The 12,650-nt window shown below is 37.0% G+C and overlaps 1 protein-coding gene across 3 annotated transcripts in view; it reads left to right on the plus strand.

Annotated features, from left to right (window-relative positions):
* The window catches only part of CUL4B (cullin 4B), a 37,026-nt gene extending 27,546 nt beyond the window's left edge, over positions 1 to 9,480 (plus strand). For all 3 annotated transcript variants that reach the window (XM_021686083.1, XM_044911884.1, XM_044911885.1), the window contains 6 exons: positions 11 to 118; positions 979 to 1,092; positions 1,942 to 2,047; positions 3,588 to 3,760; positions 5,293 to 5,445; positions 7,186 to 9,480. In XM_021686083.1, the coding sequence (XP_021541758.1) occupies positions 11 to 118; positions 979 to 1,092; positions 1,942 to 2,047; positions 3,588 to 3,760; positions 5,293 to 5,445; positions 7,186 to 7,281 (750 nt within the window). In that variant the 3' untranslated portion in view covers positions 7,282 to 9,480. The remainder of the gene's footprint in view (positions 1 to 10; positions 119 to 978; positions 1,093 to 1,941; positions 2,048 to 3,587; positions 3,761 to 5,292; positions 5,446 to 7,185) is intronic.
* Positions 9,481 to 12,650: the final 3,170 nt, after the last annotated feature.

Genomic DNA, 12,650 nt, shown 5'->3' on the forward strand with positions numbered 1-12,650 from the left:
CTTATTGTAGTATATGCAGAACCAGAATGTACCTGGGAATATTGAATTAACTGTGAATATCCTGACAATGGGTTATTGGCCAACATATGTGCCTATGGAAGTCCATTTACCACCAGAGGTAAGAGTTGCTGTTCAGGACTTGAGTTATAAGCATAGAAATACATAAAGCTTCTATTTTGCTTGTCTTTGAAAAATAAATACTTTCTAAAAGTTTGTGCCAACTTCTAATATTTTGCTCTTCTTTTTATGTGACTCTCATACTTATATCATTAGAGTGTAGTTAATGATGTCAAGTTTCTGGGTTCAGGGCCAATTTCTCTGACTCTTCTTTTAGTTCCCCAGATTGTAACCATCATTCTGCCCAGCTCTCCGAAATTTTTGCTCATGTATCACCTGGGGGTTGGATTGCTGAGTGAGTGGGCTTGAGTAAATGCATCCTAACTTTTGGGGAAATGTCTTAAACTCAGGACTGAAGCTTAGAAAGGGGGTTAAGGCTAGAGAGAGATATTGAGACTCCTTCGTGGAGATAATCATGGAAGCCAAGGGGGTAGAGATCTCCCTCATTAAGAGGAAGAACGTAGAAATAGGAAGAAAAGGGCTGAGACAGAACTTTGGAAAAGGTTCACATTTGGCAGATGGTAGGAAGAGGAACCTGTTAAGGAAACCAACGAAGAAGCAATAGTGAGATAAAGGAACCAGTATGGTTTGGAGGCACAAAAGCCCCTGGAGGTGAATGTTTCAAAAGAGGCGATGTTTAAATGTTGCAGAGAGATCAAAGAGTATAAAAACTGATAAATGCCATTAGATTTGATAGTTGGGAGACGGTTACCTTACATCAGAGTGATCGGTGGAGCTACTGGGTATAAAAACTGATATTAAAAACTTCCAGAAATTATTACACATGAGGTAAATATAAAGAATGGTGAAAGTGATGACTGGATACAGAGCTTAAATAAAGTTGTATTTTATTTATTGTAGATGGTAAAACTTCAGGAGATTTTCAAGACCTTTTACTTAGGCAAACATAGTGGCAGGAAACTTCAGTGGCAGTCAACCCTAGGCCACTGTGTGCTAAAGGCAGAATTTAAAGAGGTAAGTAGATGTTCCCCAAACCTAGTTTTCATCTTCGTCTTTGATGTTGAGGTCATCCTTCTTTTTTTCCTTAAAAATTTTTTTTATTTGAGTAAAGTTGACATACAATGTTACATTAGTTTCGCATGTACAACATAGTGATTCAACTTTTCTATACATTATGCTATGCTCACCAAAAGGTCATTCCTCTTAACTTGAAGGTTTAAGCTGTTTTAAAGTTTATCTTAAATACATGACAGAGTGACTGCTTATCACAGCTTTGTGTGTATTATAAGAATGTGATCTTCTTCTTGCTTGAATTGGCCCTGCTGCAAAACCAAACACCGGTAACCCTTTTTCTGCTATCCTTTCCCACCTGTGGATGCAGAATTCTCATTGCTGCTTCTTGACAGGAAACTTCTTGTTGCTGGGAGCTAGAGAATAGAGTGGGTGTAAAGGAGAACAGTTCCCATATCTAATTTCAAAAAAAATCCCTGCAGCCTTTCATGACTAATTTGAATCCAACAAGTTGAAAATGCATTTGAAATAGTGATTTCTTGCTGCTTGTGATAAATAATCTGTAATGACACATAAGGCTGAGTTATTAATTTTCATTACTTTGCTGTTCTGTTTTAATTATAAGGCTTAAAAAAAAGACCTGTAGAAAGGTCACCCAGTCCTTCTTCCTGTTTTAGGTGGGATCACACCTAAATCCTACACTGAACATACTGGCTTTTCTGGATAATGTTAATCCATGTTTCTGAATCCACTAATTGAAAAATGTTTTTCCTGTTAAAGATTAGTTATTTGATTAATTTTCATGTATTTTTTTAAAAAAATGATGGCTAAACACTGCTGTTTCTCCAACAGGGTAAAAAAGAACTCCAGGTCTCTCTTTTCCAAACCCTGGTGCTGCTAATGTTTAATGAGGGAGAGGAGTTCAGTTTAGAAGAGATCAAGCAGGCTACTGGAATAGGTTTGTGTTGTATCATTTAGCAAGCATTATTCAATGTCTGCTGTGTGCATTCCACTAGGTTAAGAGCTTTGGGGGGATACAAAGGAATAATCCCTCTCCTCAGCACTCATAATCATGGAGAAAGGGGGAAATGACATTTGTAATAATTTCACAACCAATAAGTTACCAATCTGTGGTGCTGACTAGGAATGTGTTAGGAGTTCAGTGAAGCAGGAGATGTCTGTGGGCTAGCATAATTGGGAAATCCTTCATGAAGGAGGTGATATTTGAGGTGGGCCTTCAAGTTTTAGTTAGGGAGATGGCATAAGCTGCCAGGGGAGATAGTGTGAGAAAAGGCTTAGTGCTAGGAATGAGCACAGTGTGGGCAGGAGTCACGAAGTACTGAACTGCAGCTTCAAATAGTGAGATACAAAGCTAGATAGGTAAGATGAATAGAGCCTGATCATGGAAAGCCTTGCAAATCTAGCAGATGAAACCTGCTTTGTAGGGTCTCAAGTGTGAGACATAATAGAAGTGGCTTATTTGGACAACTTACCTGGAATCAATAGACAATAGGGCAGCTTGGAGGTTGAAGAGATGCCAGTCCAGAAACTAGTGAGGGTAATTCAGGCATGAAGTGATAAGGGGCTTAGTTTAAAATGAGGCCAATGAGAATGGAGAGGAGGCATCTATCTCTAAGGAAGTTAACTACTAGGTACATGAAGGATGAAGGGGAAGGAATAGTTAAAAGATGATTCCAGGGTTTCTCACCAGAGTAGATTGGTAGTTTCAGGGCTGACAGTTGGAAAGAGGACACAGTTTTATGGGGAAGATTATGAATTGAACTTTGGATATATTGAAGTTGATAGTAAAACAGCCAGGTGGAGGTATCTTTTGTAAGATTTTTAAAAAAAAGATTTTATTTATCTGTCAGAGCACAAGCAGGGGGGAGAGCAGAGGCAGAGGAAGAAGCAGGCTCCCTGCTGAGCAAGGAGCCCGATGCGGGACTCGATCCCGGGACTCTGGGATCATGACCTGAGCCAAAGGCAGATCCTTAAGCGACTGAGCCACCCAAGGCATCCTTGGAGGTGTCTTTTGAATGTGGGATTAGAAGGAAGTGAGATGTCATTTCTGAAGATTTGGTAGTTATCCACATGGAATATTGAAGCCTTTAGAGGACCACAGGAAAAAAGTCATTGGTTAGGACAAAGAGGAAGTCATTGATGACCTTGGGGAGAAAAAGGAAACCTTTTTTTTTTTTTAAGATTTTATTTATTTATTTGAAAGAGACAGAGAGAGCGAGAGCAGGAACACAAGCAGGGAGAGTGGGAGAGGGAGAAGCAGGCTTCCTGCCGGGCAGGGAGCCCCATGTGGGACTTGATCCCAGGACCCTGGGATCATGACCTGAGCTGAAGGCAGACGCTTAACGACTGAGCCACCCAGGCACCCGAAAAAGGAAACCATTTTAATAGAGGGATGGGGTAGAAGTAGATTGAAGTGAATGTAGTGGTTTGTGTTGATGAACTAGTAACAAATATCTAATCCACTATTTCTTCTTCAGAGGATGGAGAATTAAGGAGAACACTGCAGTCATTGGCCTGTGGCAAAGCTAGAGTTCTGGCAAAAAATCCAAAGGGCAAAGATATTGAAGATGGTGACAAGTTCATTTGTAATGATGATTTCAAACACAAACTTTTCAGGATAAAGATCAATCAAATCCAGATGAAAGAAACGGTACTCTTTTTGCATTCTCCTTGTTCTGATGCACTGGAATTATACGTGTTTGTAATAAAAATTTATAAAGAAGATTTTATGCCTGTAATACAGCCACTAATATTTTCTGTGCCTTTATCTAGCTCAGTATATTTCAGTACTTGATCTTGGAAGTTTTTTGGGGGGAAGTGCACATAGTTGGGCCTGATACTCAAGATAGTTTTATATCCTGCTTTTTTTGCCTAACATTAAATCTTTAGAATTTTCCATGCCATTAAATATCTTCATAAAATGGCAGATGGCCACACAGTGTTCTTTTACATGGCCATTATAATTTATTCAACCAATGCCTGTTGGGCAATTAAATTTATAATTTCTTAGTGTTGTCAGTAAAACTGCAAGAAACATCTTTGTACCTAAATCTTAATCTCTCTGACAGTTCCTTTATGATAAATTCATGGAAGTACTTCTTTGGGGTTAAAGAATATGAACATTATAAGAGTTGTAAAAATGATGTCGTATTGTGTTCCAGAAATTCTGGACCAATTTACACTCTGTCTAGCAGTGTGAATGCCTGTCTTAATGGTGCCCTCACCAGCACTAAAGATTATATTTTCTTTCTTAAATCTTTGCCAACTTGCTGAGTGAAAACTCTGAGTGATTTAATTAGTATTTCTTTGATTAACAGTGAAGTTTTTGTTTGTTTTTGCCATTTGAATTTGTAAGAGACTTTCATTACAGAAACAAACAACTGCAGCATTTCCTGAAACCATTTGGTTTCAATTCCAAGGTTTAATGCAGTACATGAGGAAAAGTTTTAATGTGGGATAGAGGTCAGTATCTCAGACAAGTTCCTGTCTTACTCACGTTCACATCAAAGGTGTGATACTCCCTTTCTTTAAAAAAAAAAAAATGATGCTGTATCAGAAAGAAATTGACTACAAAAAGCCCAAACTATTCTTTTAACTTAGTTGCTAAAGATGGACATTTTGGCTTTAGCATTAAAATTGATAAACTGTCTCCTAAACACCTAAATTTCTGTTAGTCTTGAACAAATATAATTGCTAACACTGCATTTCTGATTTATGTATTATAAAATAAAAATTAATTTTTAAAAAGTTTGACTCTAGTTAGCTAGTACCATACTTTAAGTAAGAGGTCAGAGTCAGTCTATTTTGCAGATTAGCTAATGTTCTACAGAAATCTGGTCAGTAACCCCTTGTGACACATTTAGAAGATTTTGAGGACAAAGTAAAAGAAAATGGTAAATGCTCCATCAGCCATCTCTACTTCTAAAAAGACAACTTTAAGTGGTATTTTTCTGTTAACTAATATTGGCATTACTTCATTGGTACAGGACAGTATAATTAGGACAGAAAGGAATTGTTTGTAGGTTTTTTTTCCTGTCATCATCTGTATTTATAAGGTTTCTTTAAATAATTCAGTATATTTAAATCGTTAATAGTGTGTCATGTCCCTAAAATGTACAGTTTGTGTAAGCAAGCAAGTTTCACTTCAGGTACAATTGCTAAGTTTAAAAACCTTTTTGTTAGGTTGAGGAACAAGCAAGCACTACAGAAAGAGTATTTCAAGACAGACAGTATCAAATTGATGCTGCAATTGTTCGAATTATGAAGATGAGAAAGACGCTTAGCCACAATCTTCTTGTTTCAGAAGTGTACAACCAGCTGAAATTTCCAGTAAAGGTAGGTACTTCTGTGTTTTTGAATTGAGCTTGTATATATAAAAGAGAACACATTACATTTTCAGACACAAATCTTAAAAACATAGATTAAAGCCTCAAGACCATTTGGAGGGACAAAACTTTTTATTTCTCATGCTCTTATATATGATCTCCCCCCAAAAATCCCTGTTGTTAGCATATGTGGATAACTGTGACAAAGGGGAAAACTGTAAGGGCTCTTATACCTGAAAGTTTAGCTGCTAAATGAGTGTGAAATTTTCAGGTTCATTCACAGTATTTCCTCTGAGCTTTGTTTTTTGTTTTTTGTTTTTTTCTTTTTGAAATACCTTGGTATTTTGACGGATTTGGTTATTTTAATCTTTTGTTTAGTTAGCTTATGTAAGTGTCCATTAAAAACTCTATACAGATAATTAGCCATCAGGCATCTTTTTGAAAAGTTGAGCAATTGTTCTGGCAACCTGAAATTGGTCATTTAAATGGACGTGCTCCAGTGTAAATGTCCAATAATAAAGAGGCTTAGACAGTGTGGTGTTTTATTAGCCTGTTTTCCAAGTTTTTTTTTTTTAGAAGGTTCCCAAACCTTTGTGATGATAAACACTTTTTAGAGTTTGGATAGACTCTTGGCTCTTGAGGTTCTCAGGAGCTTTGGGCTTAGGTACATCACTTCACCTTGTTTTATAAAATGGGGATGATAATAGTACTTAACTCACAGGTTCATTGTGAGGCTTAAAAGAGCTATGATCTATGTACAAAACTTAGCCCTGGGCCTGGCATAATAAGTGCTTGTTAGCTATGAATGCTAATAAGTCAGGCTTTCTCTCTTCTCCAAACCTAATACTGCCTTCTCATTACCACGCTCTTACCCTTATGCTCTGCCTTACAACCATGTCACCTCCAGCCAAAGAGGTCACTGAGGCAGTTAAAGGATCACTATAATAAATACTGGTTTTTGTCCGCCCCATCAAACTACTTTTGCTCTTTACTCTTCTCAAATCAAGTGGCCATTTTACACTATCTGAAAAACTGTATTAGCAAGATTATGTTATTTTTATAGGCTAGATACAAAAGACAGTGAAATTTTGTCATCTAAGAGCTAAGAATGCAATCATGAGAACCAGTTAGAAGTTTTCTCAATTTTTCAACCACAAGTAGGATTCAGAAATCTAAATTGTTTATGGTAGGTAACAGGTAAATCTTACATTAAACCTGAAATACAGAGACTGAATTATGAGGTAATTCACTTATCAGACCATTTGTTGTAGCATTCTTGTAAACAGTGTTTTCTGTAGTACATTTTTAATCTTAATTTATAAAAATGCAACATGGCTTTGAAAACTAGCTTTTGCCCAAATTTAGGGTCTACTTATCTTCTCAAACTCTATTGACAAAGCTAAATAGAAATTCTGTTTTCTTAAACTATAATGTATTCCTGGTATGAAGTTATGATAAGTTAGTCTTTTGTATTTGTGCAGAGAATAGCTGGTTCTCAAAAGACCTCTTTAAGATAGAAAAGTAACAAAGTATTGTGTAATGGTATGACAAGATGTAACAGTATATGTATAGTATAAAAACATTTCTTAAGCTGGTTTTATTTTCATTATACTTTTTCTTTTTAAAAAAATTAGGAGATTAAATACATTAAATCAGTGAGCCAAAACTTTTTTTTTTTAATGGGGTATTGGTACATGGGCTTGAGCCAATGATTATAAGGTTTGCACTGAAAACTTGCCTTCTCTTACAGCCTGCTGATCTTAAGAAGAGAATAGAATCCTTAATTGATCGGGATTACATGGAAAGAGATAAAGAAAATCCAAACCAATACAATTATATCGCATAAAACCTTGGCCTCCGAGTATTTGGTATCATATGCAGTAGCCAGTGGATAAACTAACCTGTTGATCCTATATTATTTGACTTCTTTTATACTACCAATGACCAAATGAAGCAGTGTAATGGAAATAGTTGAGTTGACTTTTTCAGTGGTTAACATGCCCATTTAAAGAGTTAATACTTAACCTTTAAGAAGAATGTTGTTGAACTCTTTGCATGTTATTTAGTATGATGTGCAGAAAATTCTTAAGAAAGTACCTGGTCTTCATGATTCCTCTTTGGAACTGGGCAAGAGGTCCTATGGCTATTAAAAAAGGAGGGGGGGGGTTCTTATACACCATTAATTATGAAGCAAAGGGTTTATTTGCTTAAAATGTCATTTAAAGATACTTAAACTGCATGCAAACTTTATTTACTGTACAGAGTTCTGGATGTATTTATCAAATAGAAAAACCACCCTGGACTTGGTTGTTCACCTGTTTTGTGATTTCCCTTGAAAAGAAAAATAAGTTGTCATAGCTATTGATATTTTACTAAGTAATGTTCTGTTACACTGAAAGGGATGTTTTAAAAAAACTTATTTGGAAACAAGTTTTCAAGTAGAGGGACAGTTGCTTACATAATCTCTTGTATACACATCCTAGATGTTCTATTTATGACCATGGGATGTGTGTATATGGCTTAGCCCTGAGTTTACTGTTCTGATTAACAGGTACTTATAATAATAGCTGAAAAAGAAAATTGCTGATCAGCTGTACTGGAAGAACATGGTGGGAGAGAAAAATCCAACTCTTCATATTAAAAATGAATACAATATGAACATTGCAAAAGAGACCAAAACCCCCGTGTTTTGTAAATTTTTACAAGAGCAAAAATTCATCAACTAGTTTTCAACTTCCTTTAGTAAGACTTTAATGTTGTTTGGACAGTTTTGTCTTCAACTTGGACCAATTATTAGATTGTTACAGGCTTCCTAGGATTTAGCATTCCTATTTTCTCTACCAAAGTTTTTTTGGGAAGCGCCCCAACTTTCCATTTTGCTAAATAAACCTTTCATCCTCCTAACTTCCTAAAGACCTAGATATAAAGATCTTCCTTTATTTTCCCCAATACCCCCTAGTTGGGAATTTCAAAATCTGTATCATGCTGATCTTAATTCCTTTCCAAAATTTCTTGAAGAGTTCTCATAGCCACTGGACATCTTCTTTTCAGGGAATGTCCTAGGATTGTTCATACATAGAAAATAGCAAAAGTATTGTTACTCAAATTGATAATGTGAGTAAAAAGGCTTCTCTTTAGCATCAGTGGGGGTTGGTTGGTTGGTTGTTTGGTTTGTTTGTTTTTGTGGGTTTGGTGGTTGGGTTGTTTTGTTTGGTTTTGTTGTTTTTTTTTGTTTTTTGCTTCCTTGTTTTTCCTTGAAGGGAATCGATCTTGGAGGAGAAGCAGAAAATTTTGTTTGGATTTTTTAAACAGAATTGCTTTGATGCTTTGGCAATAGTGTATTTTCTTGACTATTTGGAGCCATTAGGAAGAATACCTAGGGTCCTAACCATGAACTGAGGAGACTTTTGGCTCTTGTATCTACTATTGATTATTTTCTTGAATTCTCAAGACCTGTGACCAGCTACTATAAAAAAGTTGCCTGTTTCTAATTGCATCAACTTGCACACTGTTAACAATATGTGGTATTTAGAATGCCTTCCTAATTCTTTTTGAGCAGCCATTGCCTATATTTTCTCAGCTTCTCCCTGGTTTCCTTGCATGAGCTCATCTGACAAGGAAATGCAGCTATTCTATTTGTCCTCTCTCCACACTGGACCAATTATGTCGTGTCCTAACTCATCCCTGATGGTCTCTGAGATATATAGACTATTCCACAAGACTCAATAGTTACTCTTAAGGAATTTTTAGGTAGAATTGGTCCCTGTTAGGAGGAGACTCTTGGTGTCACTTTTGTTATCTTGAAAGCTGGTCCCTTCCTTGAGGCTCTTAATTTTTTGAAAACTTGATGCTGTTTCAACTGAAAAATTGGCAAGAATATTAAAAAACAAGTTGAGGGGAGCTGTTTAAGACATTGAAAAGTAATTGCAAACAACATTGGGTAATTGTGACTTTCAGTTGTTCTGTATCAGTTAAATTTTTGTGCTCTTTTCCCTGTGTACGTGGTGGTTCTATTTTTCTCCAATAAAACTTTTATTTAAAAAAAGTTTCTGGAGAAGATCTTTAAAATTCAAGCATTTTAAGAAAGTTATGAAACCACAGAATTTTAAGTCTTTCCTAAGGATTTAATGAATCCATATCTGTCAATTTTGTTATTTTAAAAATGTCTCTTTTTTATTTTTGTGGTGGTTTGGTGATAATGCTATAGGAATGTGGAGGAGGGTATTGGTAAAGGGTGAGTAAAATTCCCAGGAATTCTCAAGGTGAGTATTCATTCTTAAATGTCATATTTTAGAAAAATCAAGTGCAAGTATACATACTGTTTCATTTGAATTCTCAAAAGTCAAATAGTTTCATAAAGTTAATGTGAAAGTAGTTTACATTGAGGGAAGAATAAAAGATTAAATACTTTTGTTTTAGTAATGGCACTTGATTTTCCTTTTCTATTAATATGACTTCTGGGCGATAGACTCTCACTGTAAGATGCACGTAAGGACCTTACCAAGCCAGGAATCAAGAAGCTTTTTTAACCCGCTTCCTGAGTCTGTTGAACAGTCTTAACATGATGTCTAGCCATACTCTTGAAAATTCTTACCCTGTACGTGTGTGTACAGTTCAGGAAATCAGTTTATTCTGTTTAGGCATCTGGGTCTCAAGATTTTCAGAAGTTTCTTTTTTAATCGTAGTGTCCATAAATCTTTTTTTACATTAGCTGTTTTTTCGTTTGTTTTAATGACCATTCTGTTTAACGCTGTGAAAGGCAGGAAGTGTTATAAACATGTTCTGTTTATGTCATCTACATAAATTTGCCAAAACATATTGTTCATTAAAAAGAAAAGAGCAGTACTAATGGGAATTTGCATAATTATGCTTTATATAGTATCCTTGGAATGGTTCATTAATGAATATTTTTAAGTTTCCTACAAAAATTTGCTTTACGTTTGAATAATGATGAGATTTGTTCACCTGGAAACACTTGGTTCAAATATAACATTTTGTTCAGTTATTTTCCACGCTATTATAAAATAGGTATTTCTTTTTTGGAACAGACACATAGTATACTTATGTATTTAACAATCCCTAGGGGCCCCTGCCTGGCTCAGTCAGTAGAGCATGCAACTCTTGATCTCGGGGTTGTGAGTTCAAGCCCCACATTGGGTATGGAACCTACTTAAAAAAAAATATTTTTTAATATAGTACAAAAAAGCCCCAATCCCTAGAATTTATGTCTAGCATAGTAAAAAGAAATCTAACCTTTATTTTGTAGAACCTTTTTTTCTTAAAAGATTTTATTTATTTGAGAGAGAGAGGAACGAGCAGGGGGAGGAGCAGAGGGAGAGGGAGAAGCAGGCTCTCCCTCTGCCTGCCTGTCTGCCTACTTGTGCTCTCTATCTCTCTGTCAAATAAATAAATAAAATCTTTTTAAAAAATTAAATAAAACCTTTTCTTTAATTAAATTTGTAAATTACACAACATTTTCCATTTTAACCATTTTTTAAATTTTGTCAGAGAGAGAGCACGAGCAGAAGGGAGGGGGTAGAGGGAGAAGCAGGCTCCCCGCTGAGCAAGGAGCCTGATGCAGGACTCCATCCCAGGACCCTGGGATCATGACCTGAGCTGAAGGCAGCCGTTTAACTGACTAAGCCACCCAGGCATCCCCATTTTAACCATTTTAAAGTGTACAGTTCAGTGACATTTAGTACATTCACCCTTTTGTGCAACCATCTAGTTCTCTAGTTCCAGAACATTTTCATCATCCCAAAAGGAAACCCTGTACTCATCAAGTAGTCAATCCCCATTCCTTCTCCATCCAGCCTCTGGAAAGCTTTTTAATAAGTTGAAATTAGGAAGTGTGAGTCTTATACTTCTTTTTCAAGATTGTTTTAGTTATTCACGTCTCTTGCTATTCCATGTGAATTTTAGGATCAGCTTTTCCATTTCTGCAAAAAAGGCCATTGGGATTTTCATAAGGATTCCATTAAATGTGTAGATCTCTTTGAGAGTATTGCCATCTTAATAGTATTAAGTCTTAGTTTAGACCATGAACCTAAGATGTCTTTACATTTTTTTTTTAAGAACAAGCATGTGAGTGGGGGCGGGGGGGGAGGGGTGGGGAGAGGGAGAGAGAATCTTTTTTTTTAAAGATTTTATTTATTTATTTGACAGAACAAGCAGAGGGACCAGCAGAGGGAGCGGGAGAAGCAGGCTCTCTGCCGAGCAGGGAGTCCGATGTGGGGCTCAATCCCAGGACCCTGGGATCATGACCTGAGCCAAAGGCAGATGCTTAACTGACTAAGCCACCCAGGCACCTCAGGGAGAGAAAATCTTAAGCCGGCTCCACATGCAGTGCAGAGCCCAACATGGGGCTTGATCTCAGCCCCAAGATCGTACCTAAGCTGAAGTCAAGAGTCAGATGCTTAGCTGACTGAGCCACCCAGGAGCCCCGATGTCTTTACATTTTTAAACCACTTGTTTTAGGTCTTTAAGAAATTTCTTTCAGTAGGGATGCCTGGGTGGCTCAGTTGGTTGGGCGTCCAACTCTTGGTTTCGGCTCAAGTCATGATCTCGTGGGTCGTGGGATGAGCCCTGTGTGGGGTTCTTTGCTCAGCGGGGAGTGTGCTTGATGGTTCTCTCCCTCTGCCCCAACCCCCACTCATGTGTGCACATGCTCTCTCTCTCTACAATGAATGAATCTTCAAAAAAAATTCCTTTCAGTAATATTTTGTACTTTTCGCTATACAAGTCTTTTATATCAGCCTGGTTAAATATATTTCTATGTAGTTTGTTCTTTTCGGTGCTTTTATAAATTGAATTGTTTTCTTAATTTACTTTTCAGATTGTTCATTGCTAGCATATACAATTTTTTGGAAGATTTTATTTATTTATTTGAGAGAGTGAGCGAGAGAGAGAAGGAGCAGGGGGAGGGGCAAAGGGAGAAGGAGAACAGACTCCCTGCTGAACAGGGAGCCTGACACAAGGCTTGACACGGGGCTCAGTCCCAGGACTCTGGGATCATGACCTGAGCCGAAGGCAGATGCTTAACTGACGAGCCACCCAGGTGCCCCTAGCATATACAGTTTTTTAAGGGATTTTATTTTTAAATAATCTCTACACCCAACATGGGACTGAACCCACAACCCTGAGATCGAGAGTCACATGCTCTACTGACTGAGCCAGCCAGGCGCCCCATATACAGTTTTTGTGTGTTGATCTTAT

The sequence above is a fragment of the Neomonachus schauinslandi genome, chromosome X (assembly GCF_002201575.2).
Source record: "Neomonachus schauinslandi chromosome X, ASM220157v2, whole genome shotgun sequence".
Taxonomy (NCBI): domain Eukaryota; kingdom Metazoa; phylum Chordata; class Mammalia; order Carnivora; family Phocidae; genus Neomonachus; species Neomonachus schauinslandi.